The following is a 25,895-nucleotide window of genomic DNA, read 5'->3' on the forward strand; positions in this document are numbered from 1 at the left end:
GTGCACCGAAATTTTGGTCTGTTCACATTGTGTCAGCATCATTATGTGAATATGCCACTTCATTGCTGCCTATGCTTATCTTGTAATGTCTTTGTGAGGGTTCACTTTTCATTAGTGCTATCTAAAATGTGTGCTTATGTGTCTGTTTCAGGTCCTACCTAAACTAGGTTATTTTCATGTTTATGCTTAATAAATGTTAGCATGCAAAGTCATGTTTTGATGGATGTTTATATTTATATGATGATGTCTGCTTGTGTGGCAATCTTTCCCAAACCCTCTCCTGAGAAGCTTGTTTGTGTTACTGTGTGTGGATGCTTGCTGATGCTTGTGCTCATTATCCTCATTTAATAAACGCCCCTCTATTTATTGATCTATGCACTTGTGTGTCTGCATGTGAGACTCGGAATTTGTGTGTACGTGTGACATTGTATACATGCTGATCAATGTGGTTTAAAAATAACTAATTAAGCTGCCTCTGTCATCGTATGTTTGTGATTCTGAAAATGGGAAAATAATGATATTAATGTTTATCTCTGTGCACTTATGTGCCTGTGTGAGTTGACATGTGGGAGGACATTTTTTGGAATTTGTATCTGTGTGTTCATGCGTGTATGTCTGTACGCATTGTGCTGTATGAATGTATATGTATTCATGCCCATTCGTGTGTTACCGTGTGTCTATATTTCTCATGGTTAAGTGTGAGTACCCTGATCATTTGTGCAAATAATTTTCTTTCGGTGTATGTGAGTTTTTGTATGAGCTTAGGTGAGTGTTCAAGTACCACTTGCATGTGTGGCTCTGTGCGAGTATGCGTGTGTGACATCTTATCTGTATGCACATTTGAGTGTGCACATCAATATGTGTCTTTAGGTGAGAGCCCATATATGTGTCATTCCGTGTGTATTTGCGATCATCTCTCTGTATCTGTTTTTATACCAGGCTGCAATTTTTATTATTCTAATTTATTGTTCTAATTTTAATGGATTGCCTATAATTAGATTTGACCTTGGTGTTGTAGGAAACATTTCCCATCGTCGTGAAGAGATAAGCGTTTTATGAGCAACTCTTCTGTTGCAGTGATAGAATTTCTGTCTCTGAGAGAAAAGGCGTGAGTTCAAATCCCCACTGCCCCAGAGATAACATTTCTGAATATGTTTATTAGAAAATGTCTACTTGTGTTCTGTATGTGAAACAAAATGGTATCAGGTATTCGAATACCAGAATTGATCCCATGTGCTCCAGAAAACTGAGACAAAACTATAGAATTCAAACCGGGACAATGCAAACACCAGTTTTGGATTAGGGGAATCAATGTTAATCATTTGTTAACAGGGCCAAGCGTGTCCAACATGTTTCAAAGGTATTATTTTGCATGGAAATGTTCAATCTTTGGACAGTAAGCAAGAAGCTGACTGTTCCTGTTGGTAACTGGGTTACATTACAGAGGACATCGACCATGAAAACTCTGCACAGGGAGCAAGAGGACAGACCATTCATCGTTCCCCTCCCCTCTGCTCCACGACAACTTATCTGTCATTTCTCTTTGGTGTGAAAGTGAAGATATATTCTGTCAACTCATGCGCTGGCGCAAGATCCCTGGCAGTTCCCCAGAAACAACGGTTACATTCAAACTGTTCTGCACTCTTTACGATTGGTATGTTCCAATCAAATTTAATTTGAAACTGTCTTAAATTTACATTTCCAATTGGTGCAATGTGGCAGTTTAAAACTGACATGAATTTTATAAGAATGTCCAATCAGGGGAATCAAGAACACCAAGTTCAAAACTCGTGCTCTACCCTTGACATAAAATGGACATTGTCAGATTTTGTCACAGAGGGATTTAAGATGGACAAGGGACTTGGCGGAATCCTGCAATGAGTGAGCTTTACTCTGTCTCTGACCCAGGGTGTATCTGAGCAGAGAACATTAACTGCACAAGACACTTGTCCTAGACCTGTTAATAACCCACTTTAACTACAGAGATGGAATGGAAGTCAGAGTGAGAAACAACTCATTCAGTATTTAACTCACAACTGGAGGAAAAAGAAACTTTATTACTTCTGTTGAATTATTAAATGCAACTTTGAGATTTTTATTGACATGAATTAACAGTGTCCATCAGTGCAAGTGAAATGTTTACGAAACTCGGTTTACCGCTGGATTTATCGACTGTTCTGTTGATGATCTTCAATGGAATCGCTTCATGTCCCACCACACAGGAGTAAGAAGCACCGCTGGCCCACTCCTCCGCTGTAATGGATAACAGGCTGTACATGAAGAAGGAAGTGTTGTCACTCTCCGCCATCACCTCGGTGTTCTTGTAGTTACTGGGATTCACCTGCTTGTCATTGTTTGTCCACTTGACGAAGATCTCTCGGGGGGAGAAACCTCTCACTAAACAGGTGAGGGAGAGAAACCTCTGAGCGGAGATTTCTTCTGTTGGTGGCAGGAGGACCGACACTGATGGCTCCAGCGGATTAATCACTGCAGAATATTTGAGACAAATATAAATCAATCAAAAACATCCTGAACCAATATCACAATTTCACTCAATATTAAAATATGCCATTTTTAATTTGGGATTTATTCACTTTCGTTTTCTAAAAGAGTACACATTCTGTTCAGTAAAAAAAGTAAAGTTTAATGTGAAAGTTGCCTCCATGTTTCCAGCCCACAACAAGGGCATTCTGTCCAACTATCATTGCTGATGGTGACATCACAACCCAGGCTTCTTCCCACCTTATCTGACTTAATCAGAACACAATATCCTTTGGTCCATCTTTTTCTTTATCAGCTACTTAGCTATCCTGCCTTCAGATGCATCATAAATGCTCCCAACGGTGTTTGTTCATTACCAATCAAAGCCTGCCATTGATGTAACTGGATCTGGATTCCACATGGGATGCTGTGTGTTTTAATCTCACCGCTCACCTTTCTCCTTGTGGATGGAGTCTCTCAGCGGAGTCGGTAGATTCTGATGGTACACCACACATTCAAAAGTAACACCACTCAGCCAGGCTTCAGTAGAAATGTCTAATTTGCTGATCACGCTGTCGGGATTCTGTCCAGGCTGGTCAGCAATCTCGGTTTTCAGAAGCTTCTTTTCTTGCTTCCAGGTCACGCTGACTCCAGATGGAAAATTGGACACAACGCAGGTTAACGTCACCGTCGCCTCCAGTAAGACTTGTTCGACTGGCGGTGGGAGGATTTTAACGGTGTTAGGATGGCACTCGGTATCTTCTATGAAACAAAAATCAAAGTCAATGAAAAATGCCCCTTTCTGATACAAACACCCAATCTTCAGATTACTTCTTCACAGGGTGAAGACACCACCTTCAAAATGGCAACTCCAACCATTGCTGAAACAATGCTTACTATTGTTGATGTATTTTGATTTGTGAAAGCATTTGTGATTACCTATGACATACCCTGTGTAATTATTCCCAAAGAACACTGGCTTTGTAACAAGTGAAAGCTGTGAAAAAAGTAAAATCATCGAAGATACCATGATGTAACCCATGGAATTACCTTTCTTTCAGAGTTTGTCTCTCACTTAAGACCATCTATTGATACTTGTGACAAGAGTAATCTGAATATAATGAGTTCATTTCCATGTTCATAACCCTTAGGTGCAAGTGCTGTTGGTCACACTGACTGCCAAATCACATCCCAAATTTTGGACAAATTATAAGAAATAATAATTATTCTCTTTACAGAGTTCTAAAGTGCTACAGGAGCAGTGAATATCCATGGAAATTCTGTTCATTATATTTAACGTGATCAAAAATACTTTGCGTTATTGGTGTGATGTCATTCTCTGATTTATGTCATTGTTCCTCGTGGGCTGAGTTTGGAGTAGATCTGAAAACAAGGCACTGAGTACAGCATTGGATATCGAGAAGGACACCCATCTCCTTAAGTCTTTCCCTCCATTCAGTTAGTTCATGACTGGTCTGTACTTTCACTTTATTTACCAAGCTGCATTTTTTAATTTCTTCATAGAGCAGGGGAGAAAAAAAAAACAAACAAAAGCGTCTTAAATTAATCTACAAACGTGATGGAAATGTACACTAATTTTATAGACATCCACTACCCACTGTTTAAACATCGCCACCCCAAACCAGGCTAAATCAGCCTGTCTCGAGTTCCTCGTTCACTCATCCCTATTGTAGCATTCTTACCAGAATTTATTCTCCTGCCTCTTACACTACTTACAGAGAGCATCTTAAAGAGGCTCAGTGAGACCACGTTTATCCCAGTTCATCAAATGTGATACCCACTTGGTCTGTGGTCTGATCCCATAAATGAAGTTAAAGAGCTCAGTACCAGATAAAAATCGATGTCGTACAATGTCCAAGGCCAACAGGTCATTCCTGAGCAGGGAGTGAAGCATTGAATGCATTTTGATTTATTTTCAAGTTAGGGTCACTGCATATTTTAACCACATCATTTTGAGACCACAACATCATAAGATAGAGGATCAGAATAAGGCTGTTCGGCCAATCCAGAGTTTAGATCAGAATGATGCTGGAAAAGCACAGCAGGTCAGGCAGCATCCGATGAGCAGGAAAATCGACATTTGGGCTAAAGCCATTCTATGGTCTTCTCCCCACACTAAACAAGAACCGATCCATCTCTGGCTTGAATATACACAATGGCCTGGTCTCCACAGCCCTCTGCAGCAACAAGTTCCACAGATTCATCACCCTCTGGCTGAAGAAATTCCTCCCCATCTCAGTTCTAAACGGTGCCCCTTTGACCCTGAGACTGTGCCCTTGGGTCCTAGTCTCGCCTACCAGTCAAAACATCTATTTACATTCACTCGACCTCAGTCTCTCAGTATTTTCTATGTTTCAATTAGATATCTCTCCAATATCCCCTCCACCCCCAAACTTATCCTTGAAGCCACTACCAGGCAAGGATTCATCACTCTGAATGCTTCTCCCAGCATGGTCAGGCAACAAACTATTTAACAAAGCTCACTGTCTATATATCTACCTTCAACAGAGAGGAAACATGCTTTTCTGACTTGCCAAAATGTTGAATTATGAGCAATACTAATGTAACATTCAAACTGAAATGAGATACGTGACATGCTGGGAAATGAGAAGCTGTACCGTGCTGTTTACTACGCCTGATAAATTAGTGTGTTTGATTCACATCAGAGTTCAGAGTGATTTGTAGCTCTCCCAGTATGTGTCTCTTACCCTGGAGTGCTGTGATGTTTTTACTTTGAATGTTCTCTTCGTGAGTGACCTGGCAGGTATAGACTGCGCTGTTGTACCATTCACCATAAGGGACCATCAGCCGACTCGTCACCGAGAAGTTCCCGTTCGCCTCACACACGGGAGACGTGAAGAAGCCAGAATCCAAGCGTTGGCCATTTTTCAACCAACTCACGTTAATTGTCTTCGGATGGAAATCGATGATTGAACAAACGACAGTTGCAAACTTGCTGCTTGCGATTTCTTCACTGGAGCTCACAGTTAGGAAAAGAGTTGGTGGGAGAGGACCTGTACCTTTAGGAAACACATCGCATAAAAGTTATCTGATGAATTTCATAACAAATACAATCAGTTCTCATATATCAAGGTTTCTTGTGATTAATGGATACAAGAATCATAATTGTGCAGAGTGCTGGAGAAGTTGGGATCCACACAGAAAGATCATCAGGACAATGTGAAAGGCTAAAATTATAGGACACAGCAAGGGAGTCAAGGAGGCATAGAAACTATAGGCCGGTAACATCAGAAGGGAGATAGCAACATTGGATGGTATTTAATGACAGAGTCTGATGATCAAGGCAGATGAATTACCGGCATAAATGAGGAAATGATGCTGTTGCTATCACGGAGACATATTGAGAGCGGGGCAGGAGTGGCTATTCAATTTTCCAGGATTTAATGCCTTCAGGCGAGACAGGGAAAGATGGAAAAGGATGGGGGCAAGGGTTTGCGGCACGGAATGTTGCTTCTGTCACAATTCTGACAAGAGTATTTTAGGCTGTAAAGAGAAATAAAATCATAGATACCTCCTCGAACAAAGGCAAATGGACAGTACTTCAAAACCAAAATACAGCAAACATAACTACTGGGAGAGCACGATAGGCCTTACTATAGGTCCAAAAGACCAAGTGCAAATACATGGATAAATTCCAGAGATATGTAAATTAAATAGGGGAATGAGAAAAGAGGTTTTTAACTTCCTCAGCATAGGCTTGGATATTCATTTTGTCTAACGTTTAGAGGGAGCACAATTCTGAAAATGGCCCCAGGAGAATATTTAAACAAAGTATGTGTTAATATAGAAAATTTTAATCCAGACCTTGCAAGAGAGGGGTGAACCTGAATTTAACTTTTGGGAATGAAGTCGACCCATTGGGTAAAACATCAATGGTGGTGCACTTTGCAGACAGTGATCGTAAATCAGTTGGATTTCAGATTGTACTGCAAAGGAATAGACATTGGCCCAAAGTTCTGAAAAGGGGAAGGACAATTTTAGTAAGATCAGGTAATGACTTAACCAGAGTGGACTGGAAGCTGACACTTATTGGTAAATCTGAGTCAGAGCAGTGTGAAACATTTAAGAAAGAGACAGGAAAATCATAGGGAGGACATTTCCCAGGAAGCCACTGAATGGGACCAAGAATGTAACGTGCTCTGGACACCAAAGGGCATGGAGGGTGAGATAAGGAGAAACAAGGGAGGCTTCCTGTCTATACTGAAATCTCAAAACAATAGAAATTAGTATGGAGTACAGAACGCGCAAGGGGGAGTTTGAAAGACAAAGGAATTAGAAGAGCAAAAGGGACCATGAGAAAATAATAGGAGTCAAAATAAAGGAAAATATTTTTAAAAGTTACAGGCTCATTCATAATAAAAGAATAATTCGGGAAACAGTAATGCCCATTAAGTGTTATTATTGGAGTGGAGCCGGAGGATTAGGTTGTGGTCAAAACGTATGTGTTGTGTCAGTGTTCACTAGTAAGAGGGACAATGTGGGGACAGAAATCATGGAGGAGTGTTGTGATGTACTTTCAGAAATTAGGACACATGACGTGATGTTCTGTGTTGTCTTGCTAAATGAAAAGTGGTTATATTTCCAGGGCAGATGAAAAGTATACCAAGCGGTTGAGCGATGCAAGGGATGAAATAGTTGGGTCGCTAACAATAATTTAGAATTACTGTCTGGCCACAGCAGTTGTGCCAAGTGAGTGTAGATCAGCCAACGTTGCACTGTTACGCAGGACAAAGGAAGGGATAAATAATGAAAACACAGATCTGTCAAGCTAGTCTCAGTGGTAGGGAAACGATTGAAAAGTGAAATTAGTCTTCATTTGGAAGATAAATCAACAATTTTCAGCATAGTTTTATTGAGAGAAAGTCATGTGTAACAATTTGATAGTAGTTTTCAGAGAGATAACTCGATGTCCAGATGATAGCAATAATCAGAGCCAATGGGATCCGAGTTAATTTGACAGATTGGATCGAGAACTGGCTGAGTGATGGGAGCAGGGGATAATAGTCATCGGGTGTCTGGGTGACTGGGAATCTATGTCTCCTGGTGTTCTGTAGGGATTGGGGTTGATTTCCACGTTATTTCTCTTACATACCAATGATTGAGACTCAAATTTAGGAGGATTAACCAGTGAATTCACAGATGAAATGAAAACTGTCATGTTGGTAAGTCATGAGCATTATGGCTTTAGATTGCAGGAGGATATAAAAGGGTTGGTTGTATGTGAAGAGAATTTGCAAATGGAAATTATTCTGGATAAATGTAAGGTAATGTAATTCGGCAGAAGAATCTGTGAGGTATGACATTTTGAATGGTGGAACCCTGGAAAGGCCTGAGGATCTTTGGTGCATGTACCCACCGATCCCCTATAGTACTGTGTCGTCTGGATAAAGAGACTAAGGAGGTGGGAGGATATTTGCTTTTATTAGCCTAGACATTGACAATGAAGAATCGGGAGATGATACTGGAACTTGATAGAACACTGGTTAGGCCATACTGAAGCGTTGTGTGCATGTTATCGAAGGAATGTGATTACACTGAAGGCAGTATTGATTAGATTTGCCAGGATCTTGCCTGGGTTGGAGGGTTTTAGTTATGAAACTAGGTGAGATAGACAGGGGTTTTCCTTGAAGCAGAGGAGAATTAGGGAGAAGATTATCATGATGTCTAGAATTATTTTAGGCATAGACTGGGTAAACTGGATGAAACCTTTCCCCTTGATGGAGAGATCAATGCCTCAGGGGCACAGGGTGAAGGTAAGGCCAGGAGGTTCCAAGTGGATCTCAGGGGAAAACAAAATCAAACAGAGGGTGGTGTTAGCCTGGAGCTCAGCACCTATAAGTCATGTAGAGACTGAGCCCCTCATAATAAGTATGAAGTATTGAGATGCATCCTTGCAAGGGCAAGTCACACAAGGCAATGGATCATGTGCTGGCACATGAGACTGGAATAGTTAGGTGGCTGTTATTGATAGGCGTAAACTGGATGGATCAAAGGGCCTTTTTCCTGTGCTGTATAAGGGGATACTGTGAAAATGGTTATAAATAATGCCTTATTCATATTAATGCCAGATGCTCTGTTTATCTCAGTTCCCACAATACGTACCTGGACATGGCATTTCTTTGCTCTTGTGTGACCCGCTGTGTTGAACCTCACAGTAGATTTTGCTGGGGCAATCTACCGCTGACCCGGGCAGGGTTAACTGGCTGCTCAGGGTGTAGGTTCCCTTCTTGTTTCTCACTGATGGGTAAGTCTTCAATCCACCATTCGTGATTAGCACCCCACCTTTCTTCCAGGTTACCTTGGTGACTTCTGGGGAATAGTCCATCACCAAACAACCAAAGATTGTCGAACCGGTGCTGTGCTCCTCACAGGAGGAGACCAGGCCATAAAGCGTGGGGGGAGATGGTGTCTCTACAATAGAATGACCAATTGAGCATGTTAGTTTCTGTTAATTTGACCTTATCAGTTACTCAAATGTATCCTCAGCTGTAACCGTTTGCCAGTATGCTCCCGCTGAAGTCTACAGCATAACTGGAGTTTATTTTTGTTTCCTACCAGTTGCTGATCATGATCATTGGTTCCCTCTTGAGAAACATGCCCTCGACCTTGACCATTGCCATATCATTTAGGAAGAAGAACATCCTGATCCCACCCCAGTAACTGTTTGAAGATCTCACCAATTGACACTTTCATTGGATTGCTGTGAAGAGCAGAGAAGTTTCACAAAATACAAACCAAGGAAATGCAGATTCATCGAAATTCTACAGTGTGTGCAAACAGGCCATTTGGCCCAACAAGTCCACACCCACCCTCTGAAAAGAAACGCATCCAGACCCATTCCTCTACCCTATTATGCTACGGTTAACCCTGACTAATGCATCTAACCTCCCAATCACTGAACACAACATTTGCAATTTCCCCAGCTTGTACAGATTTGGACTGTGGGAGGAAATGCACACAGATATGGGGAGAAAGTGCCAACTCCACACAGACAGTTACCCGAGGCTGGAATGGAGCCAGAGTCCCTAGCACTGTGAGGCAGCAGCGCTAACCATGGAACCAGCGTGCCGCCCCACTAGGTACCGTGCTGCTGGAAATACCCAACAGCTGGCAGTACCCCCGGAGAGAAATCAGAGTGAATCATAGAACATAGAACATCACAGTGCAGTGCAGGCCCTTCGGCCCTCGATGTTGCACTGCCCTGACATACTAATATGAAGCCCATCCCACCTACACTATTCCATGTACATGCATAGGCCTGTCCAATGACAACTTAAATGTACTTAAACTTGGCGAATCTACCACCATTGCAGGCAAAGCACTCCATACCTTTACTACTCAATGAGTAAAGAAACTACCTCTGCTATCTGTCTTATACCTATCTCCCCTCACTTTAAAGTTGTGTCCCCTCGTGTTTGCCGTCCCCATACTTGGAAATCAGGTCCAGTGAGCCTTCCTCACTTATCAATGTAAGACAGAATGTTCTCTCTGGGAGGAAGGTCACAGCAGCAGCAGCAGCAGCAGCAGCACAGGCAGGAGCTGAGCACTGGGACGGGGAGGATGGCTGTCACGGCTGAACTCAGGCCAATTGTCTGGAAGTTGAAACAACTAATTTACAATTATCTGAATTCTGGAGGCCTCTGAAAAATGGAGGACCATTAAGGTTCAGAGACTTTGGAGTGTTACAGCTGAGTATTTATGTAAATATGATTTGAGAAATGAACAAGTAATCTTTAACTTTAATAACTATCAAACTGATACGCAGTTCACCACCAAACCTCATCTCTCAGACTAACCACTGCACTTACTCTGCCTAGACCTAAATTTCCACTCACATTGACAAACCCCACCCTGCTATACACCCATTCATGCCCGGAACACACAACCCCCTATCACACAAAACACATCCAAGGCAATCCATACTGACAGTGTAGCTGAGCAGAGAGATCTCGGTGCCCATGTACACAGATCCCTAAAAGTTGCCAGCCAGTTTGATAGAGTTGTTAAGAAGGCATACTTTGTGCTGGCTTTCATCGATAGAGGGACTGAGTTTCAGAACCACGAGGTTAGGTTGCAGCTGTACAAAACTCTGGTGTAGCTGCACTTGGAGTATTGTGTACTGTTCTGGTCGCCACATTATAGAGAGAATGTGGAAGCTTTGGAAGAGTTCAGAGGAGGTTTACCAGGATGTTGTTTGGTATGGCGGGAAGGTTTAATGAGGAAAGGATGAGGGTCTTGAGGCTGTTTTTGTTTGAGAGAAGAAGGTTGACTTAATTGAGACATAAAAGATAAACAGAGGGTGGACAGTGAAAGTCTTTTTCCTTGAATAGTGATGGCTAGTAGGAGAGGACATAGATGACAGATGTCAGAGGTTGTTTCTTAACTCAGAGAGTGGTAGGGGCATGGAACGCACTGCCTGCAACAATAGTACACTCGCCCACTTTAAGGGCATTTAAAAGGTCATTGGATAAACATATGGATGAAAATGGAATAGTGTAGGATAGATAGGCTTCAGATTTTTACACTGACCTGTGGAAGCATCGAGGGCTGAAGGGCCTGTACTGCACAGTAATGTTCCATATTCTATATTCCAGATGGACATATGATCTCAATTCCTTTCAGTCATTTACACTCCTGCCGCCCTGGACCTGGTCCATGGTGAACCTGGCCCTGACTGGACCTGACACCATCATTTCCACAACCTCTGACAAAAGCCCACTACCCAAGACATGACCTCAGTCCTTGATCACTGACCTCTCATCTTACCCAAGACAACCTGTGCACATTGCATCCTAGCTCCTTTGGCATCTGTGCTTCACAACCTACCATTTTGCCAGACTCCGAGCTTTGCATTTTGACAACACGTCCACCTGTCACTTCATTACAGTGACCTTCCACCCCCTGAAACATCCTGGCACCCTGCCCATCTCTACACTAACCAGCCTGGCATCCTGCCCACCTCTCCATAAACCAGCCTGGCAAAGACAGACCTCCTGCCTCAGCTCAAACTACCCCTCACCTACCAAGCACAATTTGACCAAATTATCCTGTGACCATTACCGTTTCCCTTGATGCCACCTTGCCAGACAGAGTGCACGCAAGCTTACCCAGCAGCCAGCCTACCAGCCCAAACTCTCCCACATGCCCAATCTAGCCCCTCACTTGCTCACCACCTTCCAACTTTGAGCCTACTCCACCATAAAGTCAGTGAGACATAAAGTCGTACAGCACCGAAACAGTTCCCTTGGTCCAGCCCAGCCATGCTGACCAGAGTTCCCAAATTAAACTCATTCCACTTGCCTGCCTTTGGCCCATATCCATCCAGACCGATCCAGTTCCTGGAGCTGTTCAAATGTCTTCTCAATGTGGGACCGATCTCTGCACTTACCGCTTCCTCTGGCAGTTCATTCCAATGTTTTGGACAATTACAACATGAAGCCCTAACTCCTGCACTCAGTGCTCTGACCAATGAAGGTACGTGCGCCAAACACCTTCAACACACTAGGTACTTGAGACAACGCTTTCAAGAATCTATGAGTCTTGAATCTATGAATTTCTGTGGTGGAGAATTCCAAACGAATTCACCATTCTTGTGTTGAACAGTAAACAATCAGGTTCAATGCTATCAGTGTGTTGGGAAGATTGATGAGCAGCAAGATTAATGAAGATCCCATGAATGGAATAGCCTTCTAGAGAGGCCGAGATGCCTTCTTCAGCTTCCATTTTGCATGCTGACATGTCCGTTCGGCAGCATATTCCAAAATTGTGATCCTTGAGGATAAGGGCACACATGCATGTGAAGCTTTCCTCCATATCAGACTTCAACTTAACTCTCAACTATTTCCCTGCCCGTTTCCTCTTCCTCAATCACAGCCATGGGGCTCACTTCCTAACAGCACTGTGAATGTGCTAATACCACACAAACTTCAGCAATTCAAATAGACTGATGACAACTGGTTTCTCAAGGCGATATAAAAAGTCTGACACTTCCACACCTGTCTCGAGATTCAAACAACCACTAGAAGAATTGAAAATTATTTGAGGCACTTGTGTGTCTACACAAGATGACATGATTTCCTTTTTTTAAAAATCACACAACACCAAGTTATAGTCCAACAGGTTTAATTGGAAGAAAACTAGCTTTCGGAGTGACGCTCCACTATCACCTGATAAAGGAGCGTCACTCCAAAAGCTAGTGTGCTTCCAATTAAACCTGTTGGACTATAACCTGGGGTTGTGTGATTTTTAACTTTGTACACCCCAGTCCAACACCAGCATCTCCAAATCATGGTTTCCTTTTGAGTGATTTGACTGTGTTTTCACTGAATGAACAGAGCTATTTCTTAATCATATAATAGGAATGAAGCTTCCCTCATTTTTAGCAACTGCTGAAAATGTATTGCTGGAAAAGCGCAGCAGGTCAGGCAGCATCCAAGGAGCAGGCAGCATCCAAGGAGCCCTTCCTGAAGAAGGGCTCATGCCTGAAACGTCGATTCTCCTGCTCCTTGATGCTGCCTGACCTGCTGTGCTTTTCCAGCAACACATTTTCAGCTCTGATCTCCAGCATCTGCAGTCCTCACTTTCTCCTCATTATTAGCAAGGCAATCACACATTATATTTCTTGATTCCAGGGAAGTATAGTGTTAAATTAATGAAATATGATGATTGGGATGTTTCAATTGGAAATTGTCAGATATTTAAAGTTTACTTTCATGAGCAATTAATCCCAGCCTCATTGTGTCACAGTACTCACAGGAATGTCTTTCAGAAATGGTGTCTCCCTTTGTTATGGGCAGTCAAATCAGTAAATCTGGGATAGCTTTTGCTTGTTAAACAAAGGTGTTAAAGAGCTTTAGCCAAAGGGAGGCCTGTGGATTGAGCTCACAGATGCACCATGATCTAAGTAAGTGGGGGAACAACTAGAGGGGCTGAGTGCCCTCCTCTTGTTCCTACCTTCCTAACATTGTGTCATTCATTAAGCTAGCACTGGCCGTGAATACTTTTTATTAAAATATTTCGATAAATTAATTGTTTCACACATGCTTTAAAAAAACTTCTGTTGATTATTTGGAACGGGATCACTGACATTCTCTATTTGAGTGATCAAAATAACTTCCACCCAATTACAGCAGCCACTGCACTCTGCAGTGTGTTGTTACTTCATAATAGTTTCTTGTGAAACTACAGCTCGAGATCAGGGCACTCAAATTCAATAATATCTCTGAACATTTGCAATTTGTTCAAATGCATCTTTTCTCTGAAGAACGTGTTTAATCGAACAGAACGTTTTTCAATGAAACAACAAACTTTAAATGCTAGAAAACCAAAATAAAGACAGAAACGTCTGAAGAAACTCAGCAGGTCTAGCAGCTCCTGTGGAGAGAAGGCAAGGTGAACCTTTCCCATCCAGAGACCCCCTCTTCACCAAATTGTTTTCATGTTTTTGGCACAAGAGCTCACACCTGTTGAGATAAACAGTGATTACGTTGGCTTGACTCCTGTTGGAAAAAGGATTCTTAGCAGAGGTACTGGATGGTCTGAGATAGCAATGGAAGACCAACTGAAAAGCTATCACCATCTGCTGCAAGTGTTGGATTCAACGGAACCCTCACCGTACTGAACAATCAAATTCAGCTACAGCACTGGTTTAATATAAAGTAAAACAGCCTAAGCAAAATCTCATCAAATATACTTTGAAAATGATTCATTCGGGATTAGTTATAAATGATATTGTTAGAACAGCAAGTCAAAAGCTGGGATTTCTTTGAGCACTTACTCCATTAACCCCATCTAGCGATGCCCAAAAGCTTGTGAACAAATATTGATCTGGAAAAAGCTGCTAACCACCAAAATTCTGTTTAATGTCTAAGAGACACAAGTCAGGACAGCGATTGAATAGAGTTCACTGGCCTCTGTGAGTGGAATTCCAACAAACACCCAAACATCTCAATCTGCTTTCTTGTACTGAAGTAACCTGATAAGAGATGGTGTTACATATCTCTCTAACAGGTTGTAAGTGAACACAGGCCACCTGGCACAGAATCAGGGACCCTACCACAACATCACAACAGACCTGAACACAATGAGCTCGACACTATCACGGAGAACACAGCTCACCTGTTTTGACAGTTTATAAACCATGTTAGTTATTAACACCTTCCAACAACCAGGGATTGTTCCAGAATGTTAGTACAATGAAAGTAACATTTCAACGTTTATCCAAGAATACTTTGACAGCTGCTCCAAATTGTTCAAACTCGATGGGAACTACAGAGCAATAAAACTAGGAATTGCATTGCCATCAATTCACTGTCACTAGATTCCAACCTCGAACTCCCTTCCTCTTTCCCCTGTGAATGTTGCTGCACCAGACGGTCTACTTAGTTTGAAAAAGATTATAATGTTTTGAAGTGTAATAAGACCATTGCTGATAATAAGTTTTCAAATAATAAGATGCAAAAAAAAATTCTGATTTTACATAGTGCCACGAAACATCTCCTGCATAACTGAGGCACAAAGAAAATCTGCAGCATATTTCCCTCTGCCTCGCTCAATCAAATATCTCTTGTTGTCAACAACCAATTTCAAATCTCTTGCTATCTGCCTTTTGTTCCTGAAACGTTCGTTCTGATTGGAACAACTTAGTCAGGGCTCTCAATTCTGAGGCACCTATTCAAATATTGTATTTCTGGCAGATAAAAGTGGTTTTGAAGCGCGAGATAAAATTGAACTGTCTGAGATTCAGGTATCCGAACTGGACAATTTATAAATGGTCAGGACCGTGGACAAGTTAGTCAGAGATAGCACTGAAACAAACTGTACAACAGACTTAATCCCAGAGGATACATTGCTCAACTCCTCACATCAAATATATTCACTGTAATTGAATATTCATCAGAGGAACTAACCAGTGGATTAATGTGAACGAGAATGTGTTCACAATGAACATAAATAACCACTGAGTTCATAAACTTAATAAGTCATTGTATTTAACAAAATTATTGAGGTGGGAAATATCGCCAATTAAAGCACAGATCTGGAGGAAATGGATTATTCTCTAAATTATTTTTACATATTCTTAAAACGTTCCTCGAATTGTGGAGATTTTGCATGCACTGCATAAACAATACTGCATTCCAGTGTGGAAAGCATTTCTGTTGAAGGAATTAGGGCAAGGTTATTTTCTTGTTTACTGCTTGTAATGAACTAAAATGTTGATAAAGGTATGAATTGAAAACATGCTTCTGTCTGGAGTTGCCCACTTTAACGGATGTCTAAGTAAATGTGGGCACTGCTGCCTCACAGATCCAGGTACCCAGGCTCGGTTCCAGCCTCAGGTGACGGCCTATGTGGAGTTTACACAATCTCCCCTGTGTCTGTGTGGATTTCCTCCCAAAATCCAAAGATGTGCAAGTCAGGTGAACTGGTCATGCTATATTGTCTATAGTGTTAGGTGCATTAGTCAGGGGTAAATATAGGGTAGGGGAATGGGTCTGGGTGGGTTACGCTTCAGAGGGTCAGTGTGGACTTGTTGGGCCAAATGGCCTGATACATACTGCAGGAAATCTAATCTAAATGATTGTCACACTGAACTAATGTGAGCAGATTCCTTCAGATCGCTACATTGCAATAAATCGATCAAGTATATTAATTAAAATAAATATTACTCTATTTTCAGTGTTTGAATAAACAATGTGCTCTGTTATCCTCTAGTTCATGTCTTCTGCAAATTTGTGAACTCTGCATACGCCTGAACACATCGATGTAAAATGAATTTTCTGCGTTTGCAGCAAGTACTCCCATGGTTTTAAGAGGAGAGTTCCTACAGTATGGAAACGGGCCATTTGGCCCAACAATTCCACACTGACCCTCTGAACAGTAAGTAGCCCACCCAGACCCATTCCCCCTAATTTATATTTGTCCTTGATTAATGCACCCTAACCTAGACATCCCTGAACACTATGACTGTGCTAAACTGCACAATCACCTGACCTGCACATCTTTTGGACTGTGGTAGGAAACCACAGTGCCCGAAGGAAACCCACACAGACACAGGGAGAATGTGCAAACTCCACACAGGCAGTCACCCGAGGGTGGAATCAAATTTGGGACCCTGGCGCTGTGAGGCAGCAATGCCAATCACTGAGCCACCATGCTGCCCTGGAGTTCATGAGTGGATTACTTTAATTAATTCGAAATTTGGTTGGTCACATAATTCACTATAGCAGTTGTTTCCCGAAGAATGACTCTTCAGTTGATATTTTGTTGTAAAATGTAACTATTTATTTAACATGCACAGATTGGGAACACCTAAAGTACTGTGCAGGTTAAATAATTCAGTTAATGTTTTATTTTTATCCTGCAAATCCAGTTTAATCAGGGACATAACAATTAATTAACTCAAGTTATATGTGAAACTGATCAAAGCAGTGAAACTGATCTGTTCTTCATAGAATTGAGCAGAATTTCCAAATGGTCTTTGCCAATGATCTTTTCCAGCCAGGAAAATATGTATGTAGTGTACAGGGGAATTGAAAGGTGTTTCTTGATCAATTATAGCACAGTCATGGCATTTTTGCTCAAGAGCAAGAACAATTAGAACATTAGACTTTTGAAATTCTATTTATATTTCTCTATGACTTGCAAACTGCTTAAAGACAGACCTTGTGATTGAACGAGATAGTTGAGTTTCGAATTTGGATTGTAAAGCATGGATTAGATTAATCCTTAATTATTTATTTTAAGTAAAAATAGCACCTGAAGGTATCTGTTTTCCCTTCATTTCTAAAACCTGTGCGATTTGCCTTTCACTTTATAATAGACTTTATGAAATTGTAACTCGCATGCTGATTGCATTGAATGAGGAAAGAGCAGTTCACTGTCACCAACCGTGTTAACATTGCAAAAACAATGTAGAAACCAGAAACAGTTTCCCAAATATAACACATTTAATGTTACCCAAGCACAGTCCCTCCTCAACAGATCAACGATCACCAGATCACAACACGGTATGTTTGCAGCAGAACTAGCTCTGCAAACATTTTCAACAGAACCAAGAACATGATGTCACCTCACAAATAAAACCAAATTGAAGTCTAACAAAGCTGCTCAGAATCAAGCAAACTAATGATTAAATTGAATAGAAATAACAGGTCATAATAGCAACCTTGTTTGTGAGGGGACTTAACACTTAAAGCTGTAACGTTTCTGGCAATAGTTCAATTTATTTCTAACCTGCACACCCTTCCTGATCATGACAATCTTGTGCAGCGCACAGTAGAGTGGGGTTGAAGGCATATATTGATTAATCACCTCATGGTCAAAACAAAATTACTGAATGGACAAATATTACCACATTATAATTTTAAGTTAGTTTCAATTACGTGATCTGATCAATTCTGCAGTTTCAGATTTAGGTCCCAAATTTTATTTTGAATGAGGCTACTTAAAACAAAATTCAGTTCGTTTACAATTAGAACGGAGTTTTTTGTTTAAAGTCAATCCATTAAAAACTCGTTTTTTTTTCATTTCTCACACATCTGGGTTTCTGCCTTAAGTTGTTTTTCAGACCGTTACCAATGGATGTCATGTTTTCAATCAAGCAGAGAAAAATGTGTCATATAAGTTTAACAAATGCAGAAATGATTCATCAAAAACAAAAGAACTTCACAAATATTGGTAATGAAAAGTATTCCAGAGAGTCAATCTCCTCACCAGAAAGAAAACATCGATTCAGAAAGCACGAAAACGCAGATCAATTTCACAAACTGAATAAGAATCCAATCAACTCAATTCAACAGAATCAAGGAAAATAAAATCAGAATCCAATCAACTTAAAACAACAGATTTGAATGAAACATAATCAGAATCCAACCAATTCAATTCAACAGAATCAAATAAAACCATTTCAAAAGTCAATCAACACAATTCAACAAAACCAAGTAAAAACAAAGTCAGAATCCAATCAACACAGTTCAACCCGAATCAACTAAAACAAAGCCAAAATCCAATCAACTCAATTCAACAGAATCAAGTAAAACAAACTCCGAATCTAATCACCAGAATGCAATATAGCACCGCAAGAAACTTTGATGACAGTTTCTCACCTGCTTGTCATCAACAAAATTAACAAAATAAATGAGAAAATATAATCATGGTAAGAACATATATTCAAGAAATGAATAATGATATTTTAGCATATTTTAGTCATGTTTGGTAATATCTTGAACATCTTTGAATTTGTAGCATTTGTTGTTGATAATAAAACTCACAGTCAGGGTGTCACTGACATTAAACATTATTTATAGCTGACTGATTAAGAGACATTAGGTGTTTCAAGTAACCCAGCCACATAGAATGTCCATCTGATCAAAAAAAAGAGATACACTGAGCAAATGACTCCATCATCACCATTTTAACTATTTGCTGAGCCTTAACTGAAGTCTATAATCAGTCTGAACAAAAATCAATCCGAACCAAACCAAACTCAGCACAGAATCTGAGTTTCATTTAATTCAGAAATTAGTCACATGAATAGAAAGTTTTTAAAAAGTCACTAAGAATGTTCAAAGTTCTTACCTGAAGTCACTGTCACCATGGTCCCTTGGCCCCAGTAGCCAAGATAGTCACAGTGTTACATTCTCTGGACTGGATCATACAATAACTAGCTCTGCATAAAACAAATCAAAAATCTACCATCATTTTAAATTTTCAGAACCACAGGCAAAATAAAGTCACGATAAATCTTCATCACATAATTGCGCGAGTGAATTTTGATCATTCTTGATAAATTTTAATACTGTTTTATACTTCACAGAGTAACACATAGCTGATTCTCAAAATCCTCAACTGGTGTATCAATAATTACCCAACCCTTTTACAAATTAAATAGTGATACTGGCATAAAGCCCCACAGAACTAATACCGAACTGCAAGTTAAGATGGTTTGTAGAAGTAATCACTGACTAGTTTCAAACAATGGAGGCTGAATAGGTTTTTGTATTGATCATAATTGCAGTGTCACCCAGCTATATCACTGTGAGACACGTTGTGTCAAATACTATGACAGACTGTAAACTGTAAAATGCAAATAATTTCTTCACTTCCTAGAAAGCAGTGATTCAGACTCCTTTAAAAATGATTTGGTGCATTATTTCAGCTTTTACTATTCATTGTATTTTGAAAGCTTGGAATACTTTTCCAGGTTTGGTCTGCATTTAACTTGACAATCAACACGAAGAAGGTAGAAAATAATTCTACATTTGTACAAACTAGCCCGACTGGATTGTGTTTAAATTGCATCTCACATTATTTCATGCTCCTGCCACGGTAGAAATCACCAATTTGAGATAAATCCTTGTCAGTGGTTATTGTATGAGGATGTCGCTGTGCACAGCACTGTGACCCACTGTAGTATCACAATGATGTAGACCAGTACACTCATTCTCTGTTCTTTACTCTAGGTCTCAATTTTCATTTGAAAGAGCCATTTAGTACTGATCATGTTTAGAATGAATGCCATAGTTGACATAACAATTAGCAGTGATTTCCTGAGCTGTCAGATATATTTTGTCCCAGCATTTAATTGATGGAAGTGTTAGCAGTACATATGACATGCCTAAAACATTGTCCCATTGTGTCACCAGTTTGCTAGTTTAAATGGTACATTTCCTCTTTGATAGCTTTGTAAGAGGCAGCCTGAGGTCTGCTTCAGATCGCAGTTGGTATAATTGCATTTAAAACTCAAACTGACCATCAGTTTATGATGGAATTGACAAAATGTTCCCTCGAGCTGTTTTTGAACGGGTCCAGCCCTGGTTCCTCTCGCTGTGGTATCTTGCACAGTAATAGATGGCGGTGTCTTCGATCTTCAGGTTAGTCATTTTCAATGAGAAAATGTTGTTTGAATTGTCTTTGGACGCAGTAAATCGACCCTGAATCGCTGGTGCATAGTTATTGCTGGATGGAGTATAGTAGTACAGCAGCCACTCCAGACCCTGGCCGGGAACCTGGCGGACCCAGTACATGTAGTAGCTGCTGAGATCGAACCCGCTGGTTTTACAGGTCAGTGTCAGGCTGCCTGAGGGACGGCCAGTCTCTGCCTCTGGCTGGGTCAAAACAACCTCCGACTGGACACCTTTAAAAAAGACAAGAAATAAACCATGAGCATTACTTTTACATTCCTGAGGTAGACTAACATTGAGACAGCAACAAAGACAGACTTAAACAAAAAAACACTCACATGATAAGAAAGTCAGTAATAAACTGAGAAAAATTGTCAACACAATCATTCTGATAACTTCTGGGAAGCGGTTCTGTCAAGATCTTTCTAAACAAAGCCGATCCCGGAGTGTTGAATTACGGTCCAGTGCCTAGGATTTATATGGCCATCGGAAAGGGCAGGCTCACAGCTTCCGCCTGTTGGTTTCCTGCTGGAGGCTGAGACTGGATCCTGGTCTCAGCTTGCACAGCCCCAACACATGGGCTCATGTATTTACCAGGTTACGCTTAAACATGGATATATACACATCTTGGGATATTTATTTTGCTGAATAGCTTCTTTGGGAGTGTTTTTGTTAAATGGTGGAAGTAAAATTGAGTACCTTCAGGTCTGTTTCACATGATAGTTACAAGTATTTTGTTTTAAAATAAATCCATTCGGAAGTTACCTCCCTTTATTTCTACATTCATTCACAAACAGATAAAACTAAAATCAAAGTTCAAACGTATTACTAGCTAGTAAAACAATTGAGTTTTATTTCCCCAGGACACTGCCAGTCTCTGTCCCACTACAAAATAACATGTAATTCATACTAAACATTTCAAAATTCAATTTAGGCAACTGAATACAGAGCGTGTCCAAAGTGATTATATTCAGAATATTCAATTAGAAGTTAACTCCCTTTAATTCTACATTCCACCACAAGCAGATAAAGCTAAAAAGAACTTCAATCATATTATTAACCAACAAAATGAGTGACTTTATTTTTGCTGTCACTCAACGTCTCTCTCACTTTACAAAATAACATCCCATTTCTAATCTGCGTTTCTAAATTCCATTTAGGCAACCTAATATGGAGCAGGACTAAAGTGATTATGTTCAGAATGTGAGTGGGTATCACTAAACAGCTTGGACCCGGAGATTAGAAGCACCTCCTTACATTGCAGAATGTCTCTCCTTGCATCTTTTTTTTCAAATTTTTTAAAATGCATAGTAAAGGAAAGCTGTGTGCCTGAGAAACAAAAAGTGAGTTGGCAGTGATACATAACACCTAGGTAAACTTTTGAAAGAGCATCTAATGAACGAGAACAGGACAGTCCATACGTTTTTTTTAATAAAATTCTCAACATCTAAACCATTGCAGGTAACTGTCTGGGTACATCAGGAGTGTTTGGTTAAATTAGAGAGTATTACAATAATCATTACCGCGAATGTAGGTTATAAACAGTACATTTCTCTGCTCACTGATAGCTCTGACAGGGGCAGTTAACTCATAAAAATAAGCTGAAATTCGCTGTTACACGACACCAGTGTTAACTATGTATAAAGGGCCCACTCAGTTTTAATGAGATAAATGAATCAGTGAATGGTGTACCAAGTGATGTGAGTTTGAACCAATTCAAGTTTGTTAATTTACTTTGAGATGATAACAAATGTTACTGCAATGTGGGATTTTGGATCCATTAACTTCATATTCAGGAGCTTTAAAGATACTCAATCAACAGGCTGAAGTAACCAGAATGTCATTGCATTCAATGTCCTGTTTCTGATAGTCATATAGTGAATGCTGTATTCTGTGACTTTCCTTTTTAAAGAAGAAATGCCAAGTGAAATGTATCCATTGTGAGTAAATGGGAAAATATAGTTTGTTTGGTAGGATTTTACTTTAGTTGATTCATTTTCCCTTTAATCGACCAGATACAATAGTTGGCAGCAATTAAGCTGACTGCAGAAAAGGTCCTTGAGTTCCCAGGTTCATTTACTGGAATCGGGTGGAGTTTCTGCAGGGGATCAAAGATATTTTGTCTCACTGTTGACCAGTTGGTGGAAACAAACTGCAGACCATAACCACTGCCTCTGCAGGAACACATCTACTCAGCAACAATACTGGAGAAAAGTTTATTTTTCAGTTGTGAAACTTGGAGAACTAGTCACTCCTCTCATTGAAGGAAATATTCGCAGAGTCTCAGACACAACCTAAACATCAACAGTTCATTCGAGGATCACTACAGCACTGTTTAATATTGAGAAAAATTGATAAATAGTCATAGAGTCATGGAGTGAGACAGCATGGAAACAGACACTTCAGTCCAACCAGTCCATGCCAGTCATAATCCCAAACTAAACTAATCCCACCTGTGTGTACTTGGCCCATATCCTTCCAAACATTTGATATTCATTTACTTATCCAAATGTCTTCTATAGGTTGTAAGTATCCACCACCAGATCATCCCACACACAAACCATTCTCTGTATAAAAAGCTGCCCCTGATATCATTTTAAAAATTTTTCTCCTCTCATTGTAAAACATGTTCCCTATTGTTGAAATCCCCCACCATAGGGAAAATACAACAATGTCTGGGTCAAAAATTGAAAACAATCCCAGCTCCAAACATTTACAAAATATCACTATGGATCTTCCTTGAGTCCAAAAAAGATTGTCCCCTTTGATCAATGATTTGTAAAATTTATTCGCGTATCTAATGTGATGGACGTTTTCAAATAACTTCTGAAATGCAAGTGGTTCACATCAATCGTATTAAAGTGACATTTCGTGTGTTACCCCACACACAAAAAAAACAAGTTTGTTGACATGAGTTGCTCTGAGGAAGTCTACGATGAATTCTTTTATCAAACAAAATCATTTCCAGTGTTGTGAGGGCTCGTCTATCTTCTGTGCAATGGTCTGAATTTTGAAGTTGTGTCTGACTGCAGATGAAACTGGCTGCTCTGGGTAAAAGTACAGTTTGCGCCTCTCACATTGTTAATGTATATTGCTGACTTTAGTTGAATAAAGAGATGTTGCCCCAGGCATCGTCTGGCACCATTAATTAGACCATTAATTTCCACATTGCTCGCCAGAGGATCAGGTGGAGTTTATTGATATGTGATATTTTTGAAACGAAAGCTTCGTACATTTCCAGGATGAATCATGTAAATTAGAGCCATTCACCTTTCCACTCATGGCTTTATAAACTTATATGAGGTCACCCCCCACCCCCCGAACTCTCACCCTCCAGTGAAACAAGTTCCAGTCTATCTGGATTTCCAACGGTAACTTTGTTCCCTCACATTCTGCTGTTAAAGATCCTCCTGCCACCCCAGGCCCACAGAGAGTGTCCCTTGATACTAGTTCAAAGAAATGAAAGGAACTTGTCCCAGCATATTGTTCAATTTTATTTGGTTTCAAACACCATAAAAAATAAATGTTCATGTCATTGCTGATTTATGGGAGAATTCCGTTTACACAGTATCTGCTGAAATACCTGCAGTACCATCCTGAATCTGGTTCGCAGGTTCACCTGTTGCTCACAAATGCAACCAGACATCAGGGAACAGTGTGTGGGATATAGTGTTAGTGTTACTTCTGCTATTATAATTACTTATACAAAGTAAATGAACTCACACCAGTGTGTAATTGTTTCAGCCAAGAGCTGAGTCAACAAGAATGGAAACTATATAGAGGAAATACATAATTGTTTTTGTATTCACTAAAATTGTATGCAAGAATGAAACGTGACTGCAAAACAATGGTAGATATTACAGACGAATAGATAAGATGCTGTGAGGGGAGGGAGTTAAGCTAGATATGCCTGTACAAACAGTAGGTATAAACATTTGTTTCCCACTTTTACTGAAACACAGGAACAAACCCCAATTAAAAGGTTCATAAGGATCAGTATGGTAGGGGAAGGCACAGATGGAGGGAGTAGATAATAGTGAAGAAAGGATATGCCTAACAATGGGCCACAGCGGGATGAGGTCAAACAGCCTTGTGAGGCCAGAAATAAGCATTTGTCACAGACAAGGAGGGCGCCGGTCTTAGGGAAGTGGAAGATGTAAACAGGGGAGGAGCAATGAAATAAAAAAAAGAAACCAAATTACATAAATATCGTGTATTAGTTGAATTCAGTGTGTGTGTCCCTGCCTTGTGGACAGTGGACATCACACCGTCTTGCAAGAGTAAAATAAAGGGCACCACTGATTCAGATTTTGTCTCGGACTGAAATTATTGAAGTGTGTGAGCTTTGTTTCTCACAAGTGAACATCGTCCACACCCAGCCCTCCACCCTTCCCTTCTGTACGTTTCACTTTGTGAAATCCGTGTTGTCAATAATCAGTTAAAAGAAAGATTTTTAAAAACTTTCTTAATTCATCTTGCTGATCTTGACTGAGTAAAGGTATGTTGCAGTCAGCGTTTCTGGGGAACATGTCTGCATTTTTTTCATGTCAGTTTACAATGATATTAAGTCAAGAATTGTCAAAACGTCCTGAGAAACAACGTTTAGAAATGGGTGTTCTGCCCCTACTTTTTTCCCCATAAGCCAGGATTTACAGCATTGGAGATCATATCTATGTTGATAATGGATTAGACCCTACACAATGTTCCCGAATGTTTACTTCAAGTGCTATCACCTGCAGGGTTATGGACAACATGCTATAAACTGGGTGTTGGCTGGAAGGTTCTGTTTTCACATGATACAGGTGTAATGGGCGAAGTGATCTCTCTCTGTCGTGAAAACTTCATCTTTCCTCAATTCATCTTTCCTACTTTGTCTCGTTCAGAGGCTCTAATTCACATGATTCATACCGGAAATATTCCAAGCCTTCGGTTCAATGATATCAATAAACTCCACCTGACCCTCCGGCTAGCAATGTGGAAATTAATGGTCTAATTAATGGTGCCAGACGATGCCTGGGACAACATCACTTTATTCAACTAAAGTCAGCAATATACATTAACAATGTGAAAGGCACAAACTGTACTTTTACCCAGAGCAGCCAGTTACATCTGCATTCAGATACAAAATTCAGACCATTGCACAGAAGATAGACGAGCCCTCACAACATTGGAAATGATTTTGTTTGATAAAACAGTCCATCCTAGACTTGCTTAGTACAACTTGTGATAACAAAATTGCTTGATTTTTTTTGTGTGGGGTAACACATGAAATGTTACTGTATTCCGACTGATGTGAACCATTTGCACTTCAAGTTATTTGAAAACGTCCTTCAAAAAAAGATATGGGAACAAATTTTACAAATCATTGATCAAAGGGATTTTTTTTTGGACTCAAGGAAGATCCATAGTGATATTGTGTAAATGTTTGGAGCTGTGATTGCTTCAAATTTTTAACTAAGACATTGGCAT

At 40.2% G+C, this 25,895-nt stretch overlaps 1 gene segment (V, D, J or C); it reads right to left on the reverse strand.

Annotated features, from left to right (window-relative positions):
* Window positions 1-2,071: 2,071 nt before the first annotated feature.
* On the reverse strand, window positions 2,072-20,902 carry LOC132821649 (Ig heavy chain C region-like). The segment is given in 7 exon segments: window positions 2,072-2,487; window positions 2,935-3,243; window positions 5,211-5,522; window positions 8,626-8,934; window positions 19,102-19,149; window positions 20,333-20,659; window positions 20,765-20,902. Coding segments are annotated over 7 exon segments (1,746 nt in total).
* Between the last annotated feature and the right edge of the window lie 4,993 nt (window positions 20,903-25,895).

The sequence above is a fragment of the Hemiscyllium ocellatum genome, chromosome 13, assembly GCF_020745735.1.
Source record: "Hemiscyllium ocellatum isolate sHemOce1 chromosome 13, sHemOce1.pat.X.cur, whole genome shotgun sequence".
Taxonomy (NCBI): Eukaryota; Metazoa; Chordata; class Chondrichthyes; order Orectolobiformes; family Hemiscylliidae; genus Hemiscyllium; species Hemiscyllium ocellatum.